Source organism: Protobothrops mucrosquamatus, unplaced genomic scaffold (assembly GCF_001527695.2).
Source record: "Protobothrops mucrosquamatus isolate PMUCROS unplaced genomic scaffold, P.Mucros_1.0 scaffold3094, whole genome shotgun sequence".
NCBI classification, from domain to species: Eukaryota; Metazoa; Chordata; class Lepidosauria; order Squamata; family Viperidae; genus Protobothrops; species Protobothrops mucrosquamatus.
In genome coordinates, this window is record NW_015389102.1 from 38,240 (window position 1) to 61,904 (window position 23,665).

The window sequence follows — 23,665 nt, forward strand, 5'->3', positions numbered from 1 at the left end:
GGAGTCTATTAAGAGTCTATTGCTAATTTATAGTAGGTCCACAAATCAAGGCGAACATCATGTTTTTATACAATAATAATTTATTGATTAAAATAATAATATATTCATTATATAACCTTTGGGAAGGACTCCATAGGTGGATAAAAATGCCAAATCCAATCTGAACATCTGGCGGATGGTGGACAAACAGTAATAATATATAAATAATATTTTTTGATTGTTCATTAGGCCATATCAGAATACAAACAGTATAAAATGTAAAGCAAGAAAAGACCGTGTTTTACAAAATAGAGCAAAAGAACTAAAGGAGAATGAAAATCATACTTCTGTGTCACTCCTATAATTTACCCCAATCATATCCACATCTTTGGTTCCCAATTGTGCTGTTTTGCTCAGATGAAGGGCTATATGATAAAGATTCTCAGAGAGGAGCAAAAAGCATGGCCCTTTCAGACGTTTAAAACAGATCCATGGAGATTTCTGTATTACAGGGTAACAAAATGGAGCCTACTTATACTTTAAAAGGGGCTTCCTCTTATTTTTAAGCACTGGTTTATCTGCTGGGTATATTTAGTACATGGGAGGAAGGAGGGTCTGTCTTGGTTAAATCAGCACTGGCAAATACAATAGCAGCAGAGAAAAGAAGAATTTGCCTTTGGCAGGCCGGCAGGCCGTAACTGTTGAAGGAAGACCAACATTTAATAATAAGTTCTCCTTCTATCTACTCTGATGGTCTGTAATGTTGTGAGCAAAACAAAAACAAAATGGAATAAATAAATAAATCGTGGAAGAATGGTAAGGGCCCTGATTTCTTTAAAGCCAAGTATAGGTAGATCTTGACTTACAATTGGTCACTTAGTAACTGTTTAATATTATGACAGGCTATTTATGAAGTTCCGAGGGCTGGGACCCTCCCATGGTCACTTGAACATATTTGGGTGCTTGGTAACCGGCCTGCTTTTATGGCAGTTTGCAGCATTCCATGGTTTCATGATTGCAATTTATGACTTTTTTTGCCAGAAACCAGGGTTTAATTTCTGACTTCTGGCAAAAACACAAACAAACAAACAAGTTCACTTAGCAACTGCTGTGTTTGGTTAATCATGGCATTCACTTAACAAGTGTGATGATTCACTTAACAAATGCCACAAAAAAGTTTCTAAAATTGGGCACAATCATATGGCAATCCACTTAGCGACATGTCACAATTTAATGATCATAATTCCAGGGTCAATTATGGTCGTAAGTCAAGGAGTACCTGTACTTAGTATTTGAGCTGGCCAGAGGAATATCTCCCTTGCAGAATATCTGTGAGAGAATTAGCTCATACTGAATGCATGTATGGCAGTATATAAGGACCAAGATTACTTTTGTCATCCCAAATATCCTCTTCAGACAATTTAAAAAACCTGCCCCGTGGTGTATGGGTGAACTGTGGGGATGGAATCAAGAGGGCAGATGACAGAACGCAAAAGAGAGAGACTCAAAAACTTAGTTCCAATAAAGCACAGCATAGAGCCCATCTGAGGTTGTGATGATAAATATTGTGTCTATCTGCCTGCCTATCTCTATCTCTGTCTCTGTCTCTGTCTAATTTAAGAACTGTTCATTTCCCTCACAAAGGGACTCTGGGAAGTGTACAATAAAATATTAAAAAATAAAAACAATATATAAATGCAGAAATAAATAAGTAATTAATATTGCTCTTTCATCCCAGAGTTGAACAAAGACACTTTAGGAGCTTTCTTGAATGGCAGACTGGCTCAATGGAATGGCTATTGGGAGCTCTGTGTTCTATTTCTTGATTCCTCCCCAACCTGGCTTGAAATTTTTGGTTAAAAAGTTATTACAGATGCCTAGTCAACATAAATACTTCTCTGAGGATGAAATGCTTTTAAAGAGAAGCAATTGTTCAACTTTTCTTAACGTGCTTGCTTTGGATTCTTCAGAGATGGACAATTATAAGCTCGCATTTAATTAGAATAACAGAATGTTGGAAGGGACCTTGGAGGCCTTCTAGTCCAACCCCCTGCTCAGACAGGAAACCCTATATCATTTCAGACAAATGGTTGTCCAATGTCTTCTTAAGAACTTCTAGTGTTGGAGCACCCACAACTTCCAGAGGCAAGTCGTTCCACTGATTAATTGTTCTAATTGTCTGGAAATTTCTCCTTAGTTCTCGGTTGGTTTTCTCCTTAATTAGTTTCCATCCATTGCTTCTTGTCCCACCTTCAGATGCTTTGGAAAATAGATGACCCCCTAATCAATCAATTGTGGATAAATGATCAAAAGGAAGTTATTATTCTAAGTGCAGGAAATCCTGCAGGAGGCAGATTACCTCAGCCATTTAAACCAGTTCAAAACTGCTTACTTGACTAAGGGACAATCCTTGCTCTGGATCAAGAAAGCATTGCTGATCTAAGCAGCTTTCAATACCATTGTCAATGCATCATTCTGGATTGATGAGATGATCTGGCAATAAGAGACACTACAGGTAGTCCTCGGTTAATGACTGCCCTCTTTAGTGACTGTTTGACATTAAGAGGGCACTAAAAAAGTAACTTAACAACCAGTCCTCAAATGTATGAACATTGCAGCATCCCACAGTCATGAAATTGCCATTCAGACACTTCACAACTGGCATGCATTTACAACAGTTGCATGTCCCACAGTCACATGATTGCCATTTGCAGACTTCACAGCTGGCTTCTGACAAGCCAAGTCAATGGAGAAATTGGCAGTAAAATTGCCAGTCACAGTCATGTGATGTCTCATTTAATTACTAAGCTGATTTGTTTATTAACTGTAGCAGAACTGACATTGTTAAGTCAGGTGCAGTCACATTATGTTTTATTTAATAACCATGTTGCTTAGCGATGGAGTTGATGGTCTCAATTGTGTTCATTAAGTGAGGACCATCTGTGGTCTGTAATGAATCCATTCATATCTCTCTGGTAGATTTGAAATAGTCTCTCAATGCAAAGACTGAGACACCGTAAAGCAATTGCTCAAGATTTTTTTTTATAACTACAAGAAATTGTTTGGGGGAGATGATCAAAAGGTTTGGAGCTGGGTGTTATTAAATTATTAAATTTATTTTGTTGTCTCCAGGTAGTGCTGTGCCTCCCCTGAACTATTTTCTTTACAGTAGTAATGAACTGCAAGTAAATTGAAACCAAATTCAGATAAGATACAGTAGATGTGACAATTGCAGAAGGCATAACTCCAAGGAAATGATAGACCTTCCTATTCTAGATCACCTATTTTCCTCAGAAAGAGAAGGTATGCAGTCTGGAGTTGTTGTAGATCCAGATCCCTCACTGTTTCCTCAGAGTCATTTCTTAAAAGTGCCTTTTATCAATTTTGCCTGATGCACCAACTGTGCCTTTTCCTGGAAGAAAATTGCTTTAAACTGTATATTGGTAACCGCCTTACTTTTTGATTACCCCAGTGTGTTCCGTGAGGTGATGCCTTTGAATCTAGCCTAGAAATCTCAATTAATACAGAACCCAGTAGTCAGGCTACACTTGTACCAAAAGACCTTCACTGACTGCAAATTCAGAGTGAAAGACAGGATTTCTAGATGATGAGGTAACTGGGGAAGTTTGTCTAAAGTTGCTGCAGCTTTGCTAGTGGAATCCTGGGATTGAGTCTTCTTTGTTCTTTGATCCCTAGAACGCACTCCCTATGGACTTACAACAACTTGTTGGTATTTAAAAATGCCATAAAAAACACATTTAAACTTGATAGTTTTACCTGTTTTCAGGCTTAATTTTAATTGCCCATTTTAATATTCTAATTGGATTGTTGTTATAATTTGCCTTCATGCCTGTAACTGTAGAAGATCCTGCAGTCTACTGGTAAAAAAAAAACTACAATCCTGTATCAAGAATTTACAGGCAAAATGGACAATTTCAGGCCTTCATTGTTTCAGTTGGAAAATTTTAATTTATTGCACAATGGTATGCATGTATCGCACAGAGAAGAAATCTGTAACTCTATGAGTAACACTGATAATTGTGTTCAGAAATAAAGATACTTCATATGCAATGAAGATATTGCATATATACAAACAACACCCACCAGATATTTTCCTATGCAGAAAGAATTCCACTTGCTCCAGCAATTAAGTTGTTATGTATAATCGTGAACTCAGTGGGATAATAATTGTGTCAGTAATCAGAAAGCCTTGAAAACAAGTACTTAATATCCCAAACAAAACAAATTCTTTTANCTTACCTGGGCTAAAGAAAAACAGAACTGGTCTGTTGCTCAGTGGTCCAAAGTCCTCTTTTCTGATGAGAGCAACTTTTGCATCTCATTTGGGAACCAAGGACCCAGAGTCTGGAGGAAGAATGGAGAGGCACACACTGCCAAAAGCACCAAAACCTGGTTCAATGACCGTGGGATTACTGTGCTCGATTGGCCAGCAACTTGCCTGACCTGAACCCCATAGAGAATCTATGGGGCATTGCCAAGAGAAAGATGAGAGACATGAGACCAAACAATGCAGAAGAGCTGAAGGCCACTATTGAAGCATCCTGGTCTTCTATAACACCTCAGCAGTGCCACAGGCTGATAGCTTCCATGCCACGCCGCATTGAGGCAGTAATTGCTGCAAAAGGGGCCCAAACCAAGTACTGAGTACATATGCATGCTTATACTTTTCAGAGGTCCGATATTGTTCTATGTACAATCCTTGTTTTATTGATTGCATGTAATATTCTAATTTTCTGAGATTGTGGATTTGGGGTTCTCATGAGCTGTAAGCCATAATCATCACAATTATGACAAATCACGGCTTGAACTATCTTGCTTTGCATGTAATGAGTCTATCTCATATATTAGGTTCACCTTTTAAGTTGCATTACTGAAATAAATGAACTTTTGCACGATATTCTAATTTTTCGAGTTTCACCTGTAGTTTCCATCCATTGCTTCTTGTCCCACCTTCAGATGCTTTGGAAAATAGGTGACCCCCTAATCAATCAATTGTGGATAAATGATCAAAAGGAAGTTATTATTCTAAGTGCAGGAAATCCTGCAGGAGGCAGATTACCTCAGCCATTTAAATCAAGTTCAAAACTGCTTACTTGACTAAGGGACAATCCTTGCTCTGGATCAAGAAAGTATTGCTGATCTAAGCAGCTTTTAATACCATTGTCAATGCATCATTCTGGATTGATGAGATGATCTGGCAATAAGAGACACTACAGGTAGTCCTCAGTTAATGACTGCCCTCTTTAGTGACTGTTTTGACGTTAAGAGGGCACTAAAAAAGTAACCTAACAACCAGTCCTCAAATGTATGAACATTGCAGCATCCCACAGTCATGAAATTGCCATTCAGACACTTGTAATCTGGCAGGCATTTACAACAGTTGCATGTCCCACAGTCATATGATTGCCATTTGCAGACTTCACAGCTGGCTTCTGACAAGCCAAGTCAATGGAGAAATTGGCAGTAAAATTGCCAGTCACAGTCATGTGATGTCTCATTTAATTACTAAGCTGATTTGTTTATTAACTGTAGCAGAACTGACATTGTTAAGTCAGGTGCAGTCACATTATGTTTTATTTAATAACCATGTTGCTTAGTGATGGAGTTGATGGTCTCAATTGTGTTCATTAAGTGAGGACCATCTGTGGTCTGTAATGAATCCATTCATATCTCTCTGGTAGATTTGAAATAGTCTCTCAATGCAAAGACTGAGACACCGTAAAGCAATTGCTCAAGATTTTTTTTATAACTACAAGAAATTGTTTGGGGGAGATGATCAAAAGGTTTGGAGCTGGGTGTTATTAAATTATTAAATTTATTTTGTTGTCTCCAGGTAGTGCTGTGCCTCCCCTGAACTATTTTTTTTACAGTAGTAATAAACTGCAAGTAAATTGAAACCAAATTCAGATAAGATAGATGTGACAATTGCAGAAGGCATAACTCCAAGGAAATGATAGACCTTCCTATTCTAGATCACCTATTTTCCTCAGAAAGAGAAGGTATGCAGTCTGGAGCTGCTGTAGATCCAGATCCCTCACTGTTTCCTCAGAGTCATTTCTTAAAAGTGCCTTTTATCAATTTTGGCTGATGCGCCAACTGTGCCTTTTCCTGGAAGAAAATTGCTTTAAACTGTATATTGGTAACCGCCTTACTTTTTGATTACCCCAGTGTGTTCTGTGAGGTGATGCCTTTGAATCTAGCCTAGACATCTCAATTAATACAGAACCCAGTAGTCAGGCTACACTTGTACCAAAAGACCTTCACTGACTGCAAATTCAGAGTGAAAGACAGGATTTCTAGATGATGAGGTAACTGGGGAAGTTTGTCTAAAGTTGCTGCAGCTTTGCTAGTGGAATCCTGAGATTGAGTCTTCTTTGTTCTTTGATCCCTAGAACGCACTCCCTATGGACTTAAAACAACTTGTTGGTATTTAAAAATGCCATAAAACACATTTAAACTTGATAGTTTTACCTGTTTTCAGGCTTAATTTTAATTGCCCATTTTAACATTCTAATTGGATTGTTGTTATAATTTGCCTTCGTGCCTGTAACTGTAGAAGATCCTGCAGTCTACTGGTAAAAAAACAAACAAACTACAATCCTGTATCAAGAATTTACAGGCAAAATGGACAATTTCAGGCCTTCATTGTGTCAGTTGGAAAATTTTAATTTATTGCACAATGGTATGCATGTATCGCACAGAGAAGAAATCTGTAACTCTATGAGTAACACTGATAATTGTGTTCAGAAATAACGATACTTCATATGCAATGAAGATATTGCATATATACAAACAACACCCACCAGATATTTTCCTATGCAGAAAGAATTCCACTTGCTCCAGCAATTAAGTTGTTATGTATAATCGTGAACTCAGTGGGATAATAATTGTGTCAGTAATCAGAAAGCCTTGAAAACAAGTACTTAATATCCCAAACAAAACAAATTCTTTTAATCAGCAAAGCATTATGACCACTCTATCTGAAATAGTTATCTGCAATAACCACACATATGCTCTGTGAATTGCTAGGGAGGGCTTGACCTTGCTCTCTTCCTGCCCACTAGATACTCTATTGTCTCTTTGCTTCCTGGGGAAGGGCCCTTCTCTCCTGTGATTCCGGACTACATTCAGTGGTGGGATTCAGCCGGTTCGCACCCCTTCAGCAGAACCGGTAGCTAATTTTGTGTTGCCCAGGCCCGGAATGGACTTCTGGAAAAGGCATCCACACAGAGAACCGGTTGTTCACATATTTGAATCCCACCACTGACTACATTCCACCATATATATTCCATTCTTCAAATAAATTTGTACATGGATCTATGAGCTAGGGATTATGACTTATAATCAACAGTCCCTTTTGTGCTGTGTGGCAAACTATTTTTAAAACTGACAGAAGTTGGCATAATTCCACAGCTTGATACCACATAGATTTATGAGGACAGTCCAAATAAAATTCCCAGCTGATAGTCATACTAGAGGATTATGTTTTTATTTTTATGTTTAAAGTTAGAAAGTGCATTGGATAACACAAAGTCCTTGAGCTCACATAAATAACTCTCTGAGCCCAATCACTTACAGCAGACATTTATGATAGGTAATATGTACGGATAAGTACAGATGTCACAAAATTATTAACTTGATACCTTACCTGTTATATATGTAAGGGCATCCCAGGGTATTTTTCCTTCTTGGCAATAAAGATTGAGATTTAATAAGGCACATTCTCTGTCACTGTCATTAAATTCGTAACATATGTTCCAACCAAGGGGTCCAAATTTTTTCCTTTCCTTGAAGATTAAAGAAATTAATTTTTTTGGTAAGTGTTGAAGAAACATAAAAAAAATAAGAAATCCATAAAAACCCCTGAAAGAATTGTTCAGTTCCTTCACAATTTCTATAGTTTTTCCCCCAGATTCTAGTCCGTGGGTTCCCATGGATTATTTCACTTAGTGATAATATCAGATTTTCATTGTGATACGCAATTGTATCTACAGAAGATACGTTTGTCCTAGAAAACTGACAAAATAGCTCCTTCTTTTCTGAAGAATGAGATGGAAGAGCTATTTCCTCTTTAGTTGCTTTTTCTAGCTGCACCTAGTTTTCTCTTGAGATTTATATTACCAGAGGAACATCAGTGATCCAGAGGCTACAAAGTGAATGGCAGTGATTAAGAAACTAAAAAGAATTATATAACACAACTTTACATGCACTGCTTAGAAAACAAATCAAGGCTTTTCCTGACATTCTATTTTCAACAGAAATTTCAACAGAAATTTTCTATTATTTTTTTTTAGTAAAAAGCAGCAGATGAAAACCTGGCTAGATTGTTATCCTGGAATGTTATTCCAGAAATCTTGGGAAAGCATTTTTGAACAATTTTCACCAAAATACAAAAACTGTTAAAGATGGCTGCGATTAGATGTTTCTTTATTTTCCTCCCATCTTCCTTCTTCTGCAAATAGCAGAAGTGTGTAGTTTTCTACTGTACCACTTGGAGAAAGGAACAGATTATAATCTTCTTCTCTAAGGATGATACTGCATCTGATGCAGTCAGTTTTGATGCCCAGAAGCTTAACTGTGTTTCAGTGTAGAAGATTAATGTCCTGTTGAAACCAGTTATGCGAGGGCATCGCAATCAATTTGACTACATCATAGGAAATAGATGGAGAAAAATAATCTTGTCTGCAAGGTTGCTTCCAGATGCAAATTGTGGAACTATTAAGCCTATTAAGTATTGATGTCAAATAAATATGAGTTTCACATAGAAAAATCAAAGGAAATAACATGGCAGCAATGTTCGATCACGAGTACAGACAGTTAGAAGATCAAGTTCAACGTAAGATACAAATTCAGCAGGCTTGGCATAGGCATAAGACAACTCGAAGAGAAATTCAAATAAATAAGAAACACTGAAAACTAAAGCAGAAAAGATCATTCTTAAAATTTCAAAGAGGAAATGATCCAAATGGCTTTGAGGATGAGCTATTTTATTTGACAAAAAATAAAGAGTCAGAGGATGAAAGCCTGGGCAACAATAAAGAAGTGTGATGTCTGAACGCAGATTTTCAGTGTTAAGCACGTAAGGACAAAAGAGATATCTCAATCAAGAATGTCAACAACGTTAGGAAAATAACAAGAAAAGAAAAATGAGAGGCATTTTTAAAATGAGAGGTAGCACCAGAAAATTTACAGCAAAGGAGAAATGCTCAATCATAGAAGAGGTCTAACAGAGACAAATGAGGTTAAGGGAAGATGGAAAGAGTAGACTATTCTAAAACCCTTTACAAATGGGATTATAGAATGACAGAAACATTTATAGAGAGGGCATATATTCAAGGACTGATTCCACTAGAGAGGGAAGTACAATAGACAATAGACTAGCTGTCAAATAGAAAAGTACAAGGCACAGAACTGAACTATTTAAAGCTTTAGAAGAAACCCTTAAAATTAAGAGCATTACACCAACTAATATGAAAGAAGAATGTATGGCTTAGAGATTGGAAATAGACACAATAATTAATTCAATAATGAACAAATTACTGAAGCACTCCTCACAAACTGTAAGCAGGGTTGCTTAAAATCTTACAAAAACTAGAGAGCCAGACATGGACACAGAAATGCCAAATAAACAGGCACATTCCAGAATAAGCAATGAAACCAGTCAGCTAACAAAAGATAATATAAAAACAGCAAGAAAATATAAGAATATTTTATTAATTGGAGCAACCTGTTGAATGTGTAGCCCCTGAAAGAATGCAAGATGCACTTCAGAGAAATGGGCACACCAGACCTCTAATTATTTTTTTAAGGAATGTTTACGATGAATAAGAAGCTTCTGCAGGAACTGAATTTGAAGTACCCCCAGTTCAAAAAACAGAAGAAAGTGACTAAAGATCATTTTGTTCCTGATGTGTTTAACTAATACAAAATATATATTCAATGAATGAAAGGATTAGAAGGGATGATACTTGGAATCAAAAGTGGTCTTCAAACAGCTAACAATTATTAGGTGAAGTATAATCACCAAGGCCAAGGCCAAATTAATGGCACCTAATTTGCTAACTTTTTCCTTTAATGTCCAGACCTCTTTTCTGCAACAACTCTTGTGACTAAAACAGAATTGCTGATCCAAAGTCACACTATAGTTGCACAGTGGACTTAAATCCAGATCTCCCCCATGCAAGTCCAACCAGTTAGCCCCTATGCTTATATTCAATACCGGCTGGGTCATTGCTTAACACATGGATCATACCCAAGCTGAGATCAGGAATTCTCCTTTTGGTATTTTCCAACATTCTTCATGCTTAGTTTTCTCATAAACAGCTAAGAGAATTTGAAGCAAAAAGGAATGGAGAAGAAATCTCAACTGAGATGAACGAATTGTGACATACAGTGCTTTTTTTCTAAAAAAAAAAAAAAAGGTGCCGGAACTCACACATGTCAAACAACCCGCCTTGCCTACCCTATAAGGTTCCATCCAAAAAAGGTGCCGGAACTCCGTTCTGGGCATTCTATGAGGAAAAAAAGCCCTGGCGACATAAATATTTACAGAGTATGTTTCTTTTACAGCACTAAATTGGATTGGATGAAATTAAATTGAAATGTTTCTGAATGCAACAAGAAGAATGCAGATCTTCCACTCCAATAGATATTTGATAAAATTTTCTCTAACTGAAAACATTTTTAGGTTGACTAGCATTTTACTGGAAGTTTGATATTATGATAATCATATGAAGTGGAAAGTATGGCATTAGTCAAGGTAAGCCTCTTTTCCAAGGAAAATAGACTGTCAGCATAACATATAGAAACCTAAGGAAGAAGTTGGGAGGCAAAGCCTGCCCGCCCATGCCTTTAAAGCTTTTGCTTCAGCTGCCTCTGATATCATAAATAAAAAAAAAAAAAATGTGATTCAATAAAAGAATGTATTTGATACTGCTGAGTAAAGAAGTCTTTGGAAAAAATACTTATATCAGAAACTAACATACAGTATGTGGCCAATGTTTTTTTCTGTTAAGGGCTGAATTACTCAAATGGAGAGTAGGACTTGAGATTAAAGCAAGTAGTGAACGAAACCAGAGTCATAGAGGATGGAGATACACATTCTTTGCCTGACATATTTTTAAAATCTTTTTTGGCCTTATTCCCTTTTTTCCAAGCCACATGCTGCAGTGGAAATGTAGTCTGCTTTCACCAGTGATCCTTTGCAGGCTGCTTTTTAAATTACGATGAAGGTTGCATGCAACACAAAGGCTACGGCTCAGATGAATGTTACCAGATCAATAAACAATAAAATGAATACAGTAGGCTTCATGGACACTGTTGTTCTGAGCTAATATATGAGTGTTAATTATCTGTGTGTGACCCATTCCTCAGAATGGAGTGATGAATCTGAAACAATCTGGCCATTCTGAAGATGATTTACCTGTTTGTGGGGTTTAATAGTCCCGAACTGGAGAGGTTAGGACTGTGCCCAGAAACACAAATAACTTACAATCGTTGAGGATTTATTTCAAGAGACAATCAACTCACTTCCAGATTGACTGGTTCAATGTGTTTTCAGAGAGAATAAAAGGAACATTTTGAAGAATGCTCCAGGAGTAAAAACTGTAAGTTTTGCACATCCTTGATACTAATATGCCTATAAAAATAGCACTGTTTCTCGTGACTACAATGTACACAGATGATCACGATTAATTATTACTTAATATATTCTTAGAGTAGGAGATACCTGAATAATTGCGTGAAAAAAGCAAATACCAAAAATGATTTTTCTCCAGGTTTTGCCCAAGATATTTTCTTCAAAAAATGATGGAGTCATTTCTGTGAAGGCTCTTCTGATGTTTGCCCGTAGACCTTTAGGGGGTTCATTTGTTACCTGAATGGGAAAAATATATGTATACACATGTTATCAGATTGATTTTCAAATATATGTTTTAATAGTTTCCAGATACTATTCCTATGATGCTTCTATAAAGTTATGTAATATGAAATAGCTATGAAGCAGTGGTAATTCACACACATCATGCCTCATTGCATTTATTCATTTGCACAGCTACAGGACTAGGTTTTCCAGTTGTGCACTATGTTGTCAAGTTAATGCATGAATTAATAGCTATCTGTATGCAAATAGCATTTTCTAGTAAGAGGAAAACCCTCAGTTTTTAACCAAGTTAATATATGTATATATATATTACTTATCCCAAGTAGCATAAAGAAATGAAAAGTTACCTTCTGAAAGTAAGGATATGTATAGCAGGAAAAAATGAATCTGCTTACATAAACGATAAATACGGAGGAATTTTAATTAGAACTCACACAATAAAGTTGCTTTTTTATTGTTTTCAAATACAGGTAGCCCTCGACTGATGACCACAACTGAGCCCAAAATTTCTGTTGTTAAGTGAGACATTTGTTAAGTGAGTTTTGCCCCATTTTACGACTTTCCTTGTCACAGCTGTTCAGCGAATCGCTGCAGTTGGTAAGTTAGTAACCCAGTGGTTAAATGAATCTGGCTTTCCCATTCAGAAGGTCACAAAAGGGGATCACGTGACCTTGGAGCTCAGCATCTGAATTTTGATCATATGATCATGGGGAGGCTGGAAATGTCGTAATTGTGAAAAATGATCATTAAGTCTTTGAATGGTCACTAAATGAACTGCTGTAAGTCGAGGACTACCTGAACCATTTGAAACACTTGTCTGGCATAAGCCTGTTTTTGTGGGCAGAAAGAATTTTAATCAGAGGTACAATTACTAAAATCAGTGGCAGAGATTTTTCCATATTTTTGGAGAAGGCTAAATGATGATTCCCACCGATATTCACTGTGGCCAATGAAGAAGGAAAGAAACAATTCTTCCCTTCTAAGGGGGTGATTTGGAGTGATCTGTGATCTAGAACAGGATTGGAGATTGTATTCCAAATTTCAGAGGTGCTACTGCTTTACTGAACAGTGAAATATGAATGGTAATGAGAACTTAACACTTCTGGGAAGTGAAGCGCTCACATTCTCAGTCTTTTAAAATCCTCAAACTTTTCACCCTCAGAAGACTGGCTGATGCCCCCCCCTCCCAAGTCTGTGAGTATTGAGTTGTGGTTCCCCAGGTCAAAAAAGAATGTCCATCCCTGGCATAGATAAAAATAACCCCCCAAATAACTTTGTTTCCAGTGAATGAGGAATAAGCATGGGCCTTTTGACTTTGTTTATGGAACAGGCACAAGAACATGTGGCCTGTATTTCAAATGACTGATTGCCAAAGCAGGAATTTTTAAAAAAATATGTTTGTTTTTAATACTAAGCATGAAAGTATTTACTTGTTATGGCATACCAAAGTGTATTACAGCTATTGTCTAAGTCTGAACATGAGGAATTACTCAAGGAACTGTTTCACCCGACTGGGACCGGCCCACCCGGCCTGCACAGGCAGAGGAGGCATGCTGCAGGCCCCATCAGATCCAGGAGAAGGACCTTCTCCGCTGTGGCTCCTGCACTTAAAACAGTGGTGGGATTCAAATATGTGAACAACCGGCTCTCTGTGTGGATGCCGCTTCCGGAAGTCCATTCTGGGCCTGGGCAACAAAAAATTAGCTACCGGTTCTGCCAAAGTGGTGCGAACTGGCTGAATCCCACCACTGACTTAGAAACATCTTACTCCTGAGGTGAGATTGGCTTTCATCCTTCAGACCTTTCACCAGAGCCTGAAGTCCTGGCTCTGCCAGATGACTTGGGACCCCAATGGTCGTTGATGAATTAAGAGACAATCTTACCTCCTCCTTGCTCATCCTGTTCACTCCCTTCCCATTTAATAACTAAATATTTATTTTGACTGTGATTTCTGTTTTTTATTATTTTAGAAATATATCTCTGTTAGGATTTTAGTGTTTTAATGTTGTAAGTCGCCCAGAGTTGTTTCGATACAAGATGGGTGGCAAATAAATTTAATAAACAAACAAACAAATAAGTAAACATGGCCTCGTATTTGTCATTTATATTTTTTTATTCATTGTCTTTTAAATGAGCCCTGTAGGCTTCTCTTTACTTGCTTGATTTCCTGGGATTTCTTTGTAAGAGGCACTCGGGGATCTGTAACCAAAGTGAGGCCGCTTAAAAGCAATCACGTTCAGCACATACTGTCTGTCTCCCCATTCTAATAGGATACCAGGTACTAGGCACTGGATAAATCCCCATATGGTGCCAGGAAAGCATTCAGATCTCTCCACTGCCAAGGACAGGCCATCTTAATTTGACTACCGCCTTTGCAGAAGTTTGTTGACAACAGTAATGTGCAGCTTCAGCTGACAGTGAACTGACTATAGCAAAGGGCTTAGAACACTGTGCTCCATTTTTAGACTGCATACCTTTTGTTCCAATGGGAACAATATTAAAATCCACAGTCTGGCAATGACATGTAGGATGGCCAGCAGGCTGGATCATACACTAATGAAAGCTCTAGCTTGTTCTTACAGCATAGTCTCAAAGAAAGCTTATACATTCAGGCACAATCAGAAGAAGCATAATTTGTCACTGACATGGTCTCCTGTAGGATCATTCCCCTCTCCCCCCCCCCCACTTTCCTCTGACTTTGCTGTCTAGATTGCTGGTAGATCTCAAACCCCAAAACAGAATTATATCATTTTTACACCTCCAAGCAGATTTTTGATAATATTATACGTGTCTGTTCATTCATACATCGCTGCACTATGCAGCGATGAGGCCTTGCTATAAACAGAGCTGGCATTTACCAATACCAAACCGAGACCAGGGGTTGTATTCTGTTAGGCATCCAGTCTCATATTGCATTGCTGAGAGACCTTTTTGGACCGTGCAGATAAAAACTTCATTTATTCCTAGGCTTTGCCCTCAGGACAGGTAATAATGGCATCAGGAGCAGTCTTCACCTTTTTTAGAAAATGGCACTTCATAGTTGATAAAGCAGTTCATAATTAAACGTAGGGTGGCTTTATAGTATGGAAACAACAATGTTTATGGAATAACCGTGCTCTCTGAAGAGGGCATGAATTATTTCCCTCACAACTTAATATTTTTTATCAGAAAAAGTCATGTTTGATGCACTGCAGCCTTGTATGAGCCTCAACATTTTATTCATGTAAATGATCTTTTATGTAAAACATAATAAAACAACTACTGTATGTGCAAAAGCGATCAATTATACAGAAATCGTGGGACTATTTTTAATGGATTTAAGCAGCAGCTCTTTCCCTGACTGGATTTTAACTGGATGGACACTAATTAATTTGAGAATCAAAGTCAGAAAAACACTTATCAAGGGGGAGATGGGGAAAAAAAAATCAAAAGGCAAAAGATAATGCTTCCAGTTGCTGCTTTGTGTCCCTTTCTGATGTACATCTGCTTTGAGTATTGCAGAACATCACCTTTTTTATAAAACCTCCCTAATCCTCATCGACTGAAATGAAAATCTAATACAAATTAAATAATGCAATTGCATTTATATAAATTCTTTCACTTCATCATGCCACTTTAGGTCCTCTTCTTATCTCACTGTGGTCTTCCATCATCATTTAGGTTATAAATTCCTACAGAATCTTTTTTGGATTTTGATGTTATTTTGTTACCTGAAAACAATTGGATGGAGCAAAGCTGACCAGTCTACAAAAGGAAGTTCTAACTGTTAGGGTGGTGTTTTTTTTAATGCTCATTTTTTATGCTGCTCATTGTTTTAAGAGGAAGCAATTTTAGAAACAGTTAATTGCAGCTGCAGTGAATTCAATTTGTTCTGTATGCTGAAAATAATTTACTCTGAAACTGTATTTTCCATTTTATTTTGTTTAAAAAAATAACCCTACCTTGACAGAATTCTGAAGGACAGTGACAGGGAAAGTAGTAGACGGCATGGAACTCAAATAGAGTCGGAAGCTTTCATGGATAGTGGCACCTGAAAAATATAAAATTTTAATTAATATGTATGAACTAATATTTTAGACATTATGGGTGCACCATAATGGCTTCTGATATCGTGAAACCAGAGACCATAAAATGCATTATATTTCATTCCCTGGTCTCTGAGACTACTCCAATGTCAGAGTGGAGGGGGAATATTATAATTTCTGTGGAGATGATGCAGCAGGTTTCAGGGCTATTTTTTTAAATATTGGGAAAAATTAAGATTTGCAAGAGCCAAAAGAAGTTTTCTAGGAGAAGCTTCACTTTCCCATACTTAAATTCTCTCTTTCAGCTGGTATACAAATCCTTTAATAAAAGCTTTGAGAGGAAAAGGAGATAATCCTTTATGTACCCTTTTGGAATGCTGAATTCATCAAAAAACTGAGCTTTCCAGCTGTGAAGGGAAAAAAATGGTCAACAGGCCAAACAAAATGCATTTTAAACTATTATGATCATTGCTCACCAATTAGTATTCCTCACTTTTCAGCAGATTCTATTAAATAAAATTTAAACATGGGAAGCAATTTGAAAAGTAATAATTCTAAATTGTTCATGCTGAATGCGTCCTACGTTTATGTGATGAACATATACTATATGCATTTCTGAAAGGTGGCAAAGCAACACAGAGTATCATTTTCACCTACAATAAAGATAGCTCTTGAGTTACAATTGAGTCTTGTGGTCATTAAACGGCTTTTGCCAGAAACTGGAAGTAAATGTCAGTTTCTGTCAAAAATGTCATAAATCACAATTGTGTAGTCCTGGGTTGCTACTAAGGATGTAGATGTGTGTGCATATTGCCAAGCATCCAAAATGCAGTCATAGGATTGTAGGTGGTAGTGGTAGTCCAGAGGTATTTGGTTGTAAGTACCCTTTAGGGGTGTCCATTGTAACTCCGAATGGTTGCTAACTAACTGGTTTTAAGTCACGGACTACCAGTATATGGATGAAACATTTTTATCACAGTCCCAATGAGATACAACTTGGTTTCTTTCAAACAGAACAAAAGAAATCAAGACTGTGTAGGACACAGGTTAAAGGCCAAACTCAACATAATACAAATCTATTGAAATAAAAAGATTGGGGGGAAATAAACTATTGCTGCAAAAAGGAATGAGGGTGCCCATCCCCTCCCTCATATTCTTTTCCATATAATTTAAGACTTTCCTAGTGATTATTTTTGAACTTGTATTTATTTATTAGATTTCTATCCCATCTTTCTCATAAATGCTCAAGGCAGCATTATATCATTCTTTTTCTGAACACGAGTATATATATACTCGTGGCCTAGAGGTTAACACAGCTGCCTAACATGCAAGCAGCCCAGGTTCGAATCTCAGAAGGGTATGTTTGGCTGAAGAGAGCTAAGAAGCTCGAAATAGCTATTCCAATTCTCCCTTAATTCTTTGTTAGCAATCTAAAAAAATGTGTGTGTGTGTGTGTGTGTGTGTGTATAAAAATTGCTTATTATGTTTAGTTTATTCAACAGAAGCTGAACCAAGAACTAAAATTCCATGGTTCAAGTCTTATCTTCTATTTCCAAGAGTCTACAGCCATTTTTTTCAGTAACTGTTCAGCAATATGGGAATAATAATCAGGTTCCATTTTACAAGGTTATTGTAAGGATAACTGAGATAATGTTTGTGGGGGGAAAAAGTGGTAACCATTAAAAATAAGAGCTATGTAAAACCTTCTGTCAGGAATGTTTCACTCTCAAGAACTACAGTAGAAAAATAAAATACCTATAGAAAAATTGGTAGCTATTAAATTATAGGATTGAAATATTCAGGAGATCACCAACTTTTCATCAACCTTTCTTTTAAATGTTACAATCTACCCCAACCTCCAACATGACCCCATTCTTATTTCTTTCAGATGAAGCATTCCTTGAGAAAGAAAAATAAATTAAAAATACTTACCTGGCTCTGTAAATGTTTTTATGAGCTCTTCCATTGGTAGCATCCATGAAACAGCTAAATGGCAATTCTGAAGAAATATCCAATTTCCTGTTCTCAGTGCATCCTTAATCATTCTTTCAGCAATAGGTCCTTGTCCTTGTCCTAATGAAATTGATTGCACTCTGAAAATCAATGCGTTTTGTTAGTATTCATATTATATATATCTGAAATACATTATTTAAATATTCTAATTCTCAATGATTAGTAGGATCAATGATTTACATCTAAACATAAAAATAATTCAACTTTCACATAAACTGAGCAATCATTTATCCACTGAAACCAATGCAGGATGTTTTGTATGCTACATTATTATGAATCTGGACTACAGTAAGAATCTTCTGAAAAGCAGTTTTATTATTTTATATTGAATACATTCCACACTCAGAGCTCACGTTACCTGCACTCTGTATTCATTTATTTCTTTTATTGTATTTATTTAAAACATTTGTACACGCCACATTAACAATGTAAGAAGTGATTTTCAACAAAATTCAAACACTAATGCAGTAAGTTTTTAAATGATTAATAAGCCTTTTTATACAGGGGCCTCAACCAGTAGGAACAGTTATGTATCTTTGAAATGGTGGAAAATCCTCAGGCTGGACTTGACAGGAATCAATTGTAATTCATCTTCCTATGAAACCTGAAGTTGCAAAGCTCAAAGTGAAAGCACTAAAAACTTATTTTGAAAGTTCCATCAAAATTCTTAGGCATGATCAAAAAAAAAAAGTATGTCTGCCCTCACTCACTCTTTGAACCCAATGAAGCACAAAAAGGTCTCCACTGTTAGTTCTAGAAGTGGTACCAGCCATACTCAGCCTTTGAAACAAATAGTCAGACTTGAAACCCTGACTAATTGACAGTCCCATTAAAACAGCAAAAAGCAAAGGTTTATCATTTGCCTACTAGGTTGTCCTTGGCTTGCTATCCAAATCTAAGACTGTTGTATCAGCAACAGCAGCACCTCTGAATATGTCTGTCCAACTATCGTGGCTTCATTTTTTTCTCAGTAAAAACCTTGAGATCTCAATACTGTTGGAGCTATGAATACATGCTACTTTTTCTATTCTGCAAATGACTAAGGAAAAGGTAAATTTTTGCTTGTGTACTCCTTTGTGAGAAAGATGGGCAGTTTTAAAACTTTGATGATAGATGGATGGATGGATAGATAGACAGACAGACAGACAGACAGACAGACAGACAGACAGACAGACAGACGGGTGGGTGGGTGGGTGGGTAGGTAGGTAGGTAGGTAGGTAGGTAGATAAACTGAAAATATGAATGCTTTGGTTTTTTTTAAAAAAATCAGATTTAGTCATATGCATACCAGATAAACCAAAGCAGGGGACAAATGTTTGTGAACATTTTTTATGCTGTTCACATTAGGGAAAAGCTGGGGACTCAAAATGTCCAGAGGAGGAAATACATCTTTAATATATACGAATCCAATGTGACAGTTTACTTGACCGTGCTTTGGAACTGAAGCTAAAAGAGTGCAGCTAAATACTGTCAGCCAGTGGCCAAATTATGACATATGAAAATTTAGCATAGTATTAATAAGTATAGGCAAATTTTAATTATTACTGCTCTATTTTTTTTCTTCACATGATCTCTTTTATTATATTTTTAAAAATAGGGAACTAAGACAGTAAATGTATCACTGCTTGAGGTTTTGGCAGCTTCTCGTTTAAAATTATCAACATTAAAATGTCACATCTGATTATCCAAGTTCAAAACAGGCAAGACAGATGTCAGAAATAAAATATTTTTTCTTTCCTATTGAGGCAACAGTTCTCATTAATGAATCCAATCAGAACTAAATGTTGCCACTACTGACAGAATATTACTTATTAGGAAGGAAGATTCCAGAAGGAGAATTAAATATAGGCAACCCTCTAAATGGGGCACAGTGCTGCTAAAAACTACATAACCTGGGGATGTTTAGCATTTTTTCTTATATTTTTGAAGGCAATCTTTTTCAAGAAGTCTACCATGTACATATATAATCCCACATTTTTAAAAAATGTCTTAAAACACAATTTTGAATACAGCTGAATTAAAAAAAAAGCATAGCTTTACATTTAAATGGTATTATGTCTCATATAGAATACTGAATGACAATTTATACCGTTCTGAATAATCTCGCTCTTTTGCAAATCTTTGGAAAGCCCCCATGGGGTCAGAGCCTGTACTTAAGATGAACACCAGCGGTGTGGCAGGAGACATATCTTGGTAAAGAGTTGCCAGATCAACTGGAGGATTCTCAATGAATTGTTTCCCAAGATTCTCTATTACAAACTCGGTAAGTGCTGACACGATCTAGAAATAGCAATACGGTTAATTTGCTAGTGTAAGAGCATAAGGGGTAAGCAAGCACACCTGGTTCCATTATGAATAAAAATAAAAAATGGAACAATAATTGCATTTACTTTTCCACCCTATTCATATAAAGTTAAATGGGTTACTTATTTCAGTATACAAGTAGTCCTAGACCAGGGGTAGGCAACCTTGGCTCTTTTATGACTCGTGGACTTCAACTCCCAGAATTGAAGTCCACGAGTCCATGGCTGGCTCAGGAATTCTGGGAGTTGAAGTCCACAAGTCATAAAAGAGCCAAAGTTGCCTACCCCTGTCCTAGACGTATGACCACAATTGAGCCCCAAATTTCAGTTGCTCAGCGAGACATGTATTAAGTAAATTTTGCCTCATTTTACGACCTTTCTTGCCACGGTTGGTAAGTGAATCGCTGCAGTTGTTAGGTTAGTAACACGGCTGTTAAGTGAATCTGCCTTTCCCATTGACCTTGCTTGTCAGAAGATCGCAAAAGAGGATCACATGATCCCGGGACACTGCCACCATCATAAATACGAGTGAGTTGCCAAGAGTATGAGGTATGATCCCGTGATTATTGGGATGCTGCAATGGTTGTAAGTGTGAAAAATGGTCATAAATCACTTTTTTTCAGTGCAGTTATAACTTTGAACGGTCACCAAATGAACTGTTGTAAGTTGGGGACTAGCTTTATTTTGTTTTGTATTTTGCTTTACCACGATAGTGCCTAATCTCTCTGCTTGTTTGGAAACTACAGGTAGTTACTGACTGCCTTGTTTAGCAACCATTCAGTTAGGACAGTTAAAAAAAAACAATCAAAATCAAGTGACGAATTCTTGCATTGGATTTTATTTCTAACACAATCTACGAGTTTCACCAGACTCTCCAAGGGGTCCAAGGAGGAAAAGTTTAAGAATGCCTAGTCCAGGGGTAGGCAACCTTGGCTTTTTTATGACTCGTGGACTTCAACTCCCAAAATTCCTGAGCCAGCCATGCTGAGGAGAAAGGGAGAGGTTTCCAATCTGAGCCATGCTGGCTCAGAAATTCTGGGAGTTGAAGTCCACGAGTCATAAAAGAGCCAAGGTTGCCTACCCCTGGACTAATCTAAACTATTAACATCTTATTGTGAATGAAGGAGAGTAGTTTTTTCTTCCTGTATGCCTCAAAGGACACTACTAATATAATAACAATTGTCAATAGAACACTTACCTTCTCTTCCATAAAGCATTTCACTACAATTAATTTCTGGAAAATGGTCAGCCTACTATCCCAGGGAATGTATGGCTTGTCATCTTTTTTTTTCTTTTCGTCAACTTCAGGCTTATAGCCTTCCCACTCTTCTGGATTGATATGGATATCAAGTTGCCCTAAAAAAAAATTGTAATAGTTTCAAGTCAGTTTCACAATGGGGTTGATATGGCATTAGGATACGTCTAATACTATCTCACATGTATCATTAAAAATATGGATCTTTTAAAAAAAATATGGCCATAATGATGTCTCACTGGAGATCATGTTCTAGTAAGTGTATGCTGTTTGTTTGTTTATTTATTTATTTATTTATTTATTTATTTATTTATTTATTTATTTATACAGCCATTCTATTCAGAATCAGTCATTGTGAATCAATATGGATACACATTGGTTGATAAAACATACACGCCATTAAGACATACGTGTAAATATAAAAAAATGAAAACAACCAATAATAAATCAAAGTTACAATACAATTTATAAAAAAATAAAATAAACCAGGAAAAACAAATAAAACAATTAAACTCATAATTAATTAAAATTAAAATAAATTAAAGATTACAATACCAAACTAATCAAATGCTCAATGGAAAAAAATGGGTCGTCAATAGCTTCTGCAACATTAGAAAAGATGAAAAAAATCTTGACTTCTGGTTTGCCATCGCGGTATCTGAGGACGAAGGAAGGCGAGCTCTGTCTTCCGCATCCAAATTCATCCCGTTGGGGGACCCTGGAAAGGGTCGAAAGTTGCCCTGTAGGGACGACGAGCAAGGAGGGACCCACACTTGATCGCAGGAGGGCGGCAGCCCTTCTGCTTGATCTGGGGTAGCCCTCCAAACCGGCGGGGAAAAGACCGGCCATAACAATATGGCTCGTCACTAAGCTGCTGACAGCCAAAGTCAAAATTACCATCAAGCACCTTTAAAGCAACATGGATGAAATTGGGTGAGATCTGATCTTCTCTTTAAGACTTTAAGTATTTTCTCCTGTAAAAGTTGCCCAAAGTATTTTTCCCCCTGTGAGGAGAGAGGGAAGGAAATATCTACCCCACCCTCCAAGAAAAGTGGTGACTAACTACCCAGGGGAATTAAAGCAACTATAAGAACAAGTTTAATCTAATTGGATCTATATGCTTTTGAAACTTGGGGACTAAAAGTTTTCCTATTCTTACTGGAGACGTTTGTTTTAATTTTAAAAAAAAGAAATAAAACTTGAAAAACTATCATAAAAACTTTGGACTTAAAAAGCTTTAAACGGCATCGGTGAAATCTTGTGGCGAAGTATGGTATTACAACTTGTTATTGCCTATAAGAGACTTGGCTTGAAGCCCAGACTCCAGAAAAAACTTTTTTGACCATGACAGATACCACCTGTGAAAAACTCAGCTGTAAAGAAAACTTCTGGGCGACATATTTGGCCTGCTTGAACTATTTTTAATGTCTGATTCTAAAGTCTTCAACTATTAAGAGAATATGGATGAAGATCAGGAAAAAAAATCCTTTCCATGTTGAAATCAATACACAAAACCATTCTCTCAGCTTGTGACAAAATAAGATGCAACATAAAGGAACAAGATGCCAGCTTAGATATACAAACCCAGATCTTGACTACAACCAAAGAACTAACAATGCAGAAAATAACAGGAGAAGTGGAACAATCAAACACTAAGACAGAGGACTTAATTAACCAACAAATCCAGCCAACGGAAAATTCAAAAAGGGAGTGACAACACTGAAAATGGAAAAGACTTTCTATATAAATCAGAAGAAATTTGAGGAGAAGGAAGAAGAATAGATTGAATGGAAGATAAACCTATCAGGACAATCATGGGAAATTGGAGTAATAGGGAGGCGATCTAATGAATACAAGTGGGCTAGTTCTTCCAAAAAATGGTCTTTCTTATTTCAAATAATATATATATATAAAATAATAGAGGGAGAATTATTTGATGATTTAAATGCACTGACATGGAAGGCTAGTTGGCAAAGGAAAAAAGTCAGAGTAAGGCTGAAGAAAATTAGGGTTTTGATTTATTAGAGGTGATTTCATATTACTAATTAGAGGGTTGAATATGGTGGAAAATAGATAATTTTTAGAAAATAAAGTATCATTATAATTGAATAGGTAAGATGTGTAACAAGATTAATAGACTTTGGTATGAAAAGGGAAAAAGGGAGAAGTTGAGATAAGGGGAATTTTG

The 23,665-nt window shown here is 36.8% G+C and overlaps 1 protein-coding gene across 1 annotated transcript in view; it reads right to left on the reverse strand.

The window, feature by feature from the left end:
• LOC107297034 (dynein heavy chain 6, axonemal) overlaps positions 1-23,665 on the reverse strand; it is a gene marked incomplete at its 5' end in the record, with an annotated part of 83,377 nt that overhangs the window by 21,499 nt on the left and 38,213 nt on the right. The window contains 6 exons of the mRNA XM_015826391.1: positions 7,649-7,787; positions 11,729-11,875; positions 15,823-15,911; positions 17,839-17,999; positions 20,009-20,199; positions 21,421-21,578. Of these exons, the coding sequence (XP_015681877.1) occupies positions 7,649-7,787; positions 11,729-11,875; positions 15,823-15,911; positions 17,839-17,999; positions 20,009-20,199; positions 21,421-21,578 (885 nt within the window). The remainder of the gene's footprint in view (positions 1-7,648; positions 7,788-11,728; positions 11,876-15,822; positions 15,912-17,838; positions 18,000-20,008; positions 20,200-21,420; positions 21,579-23,665) is intronic.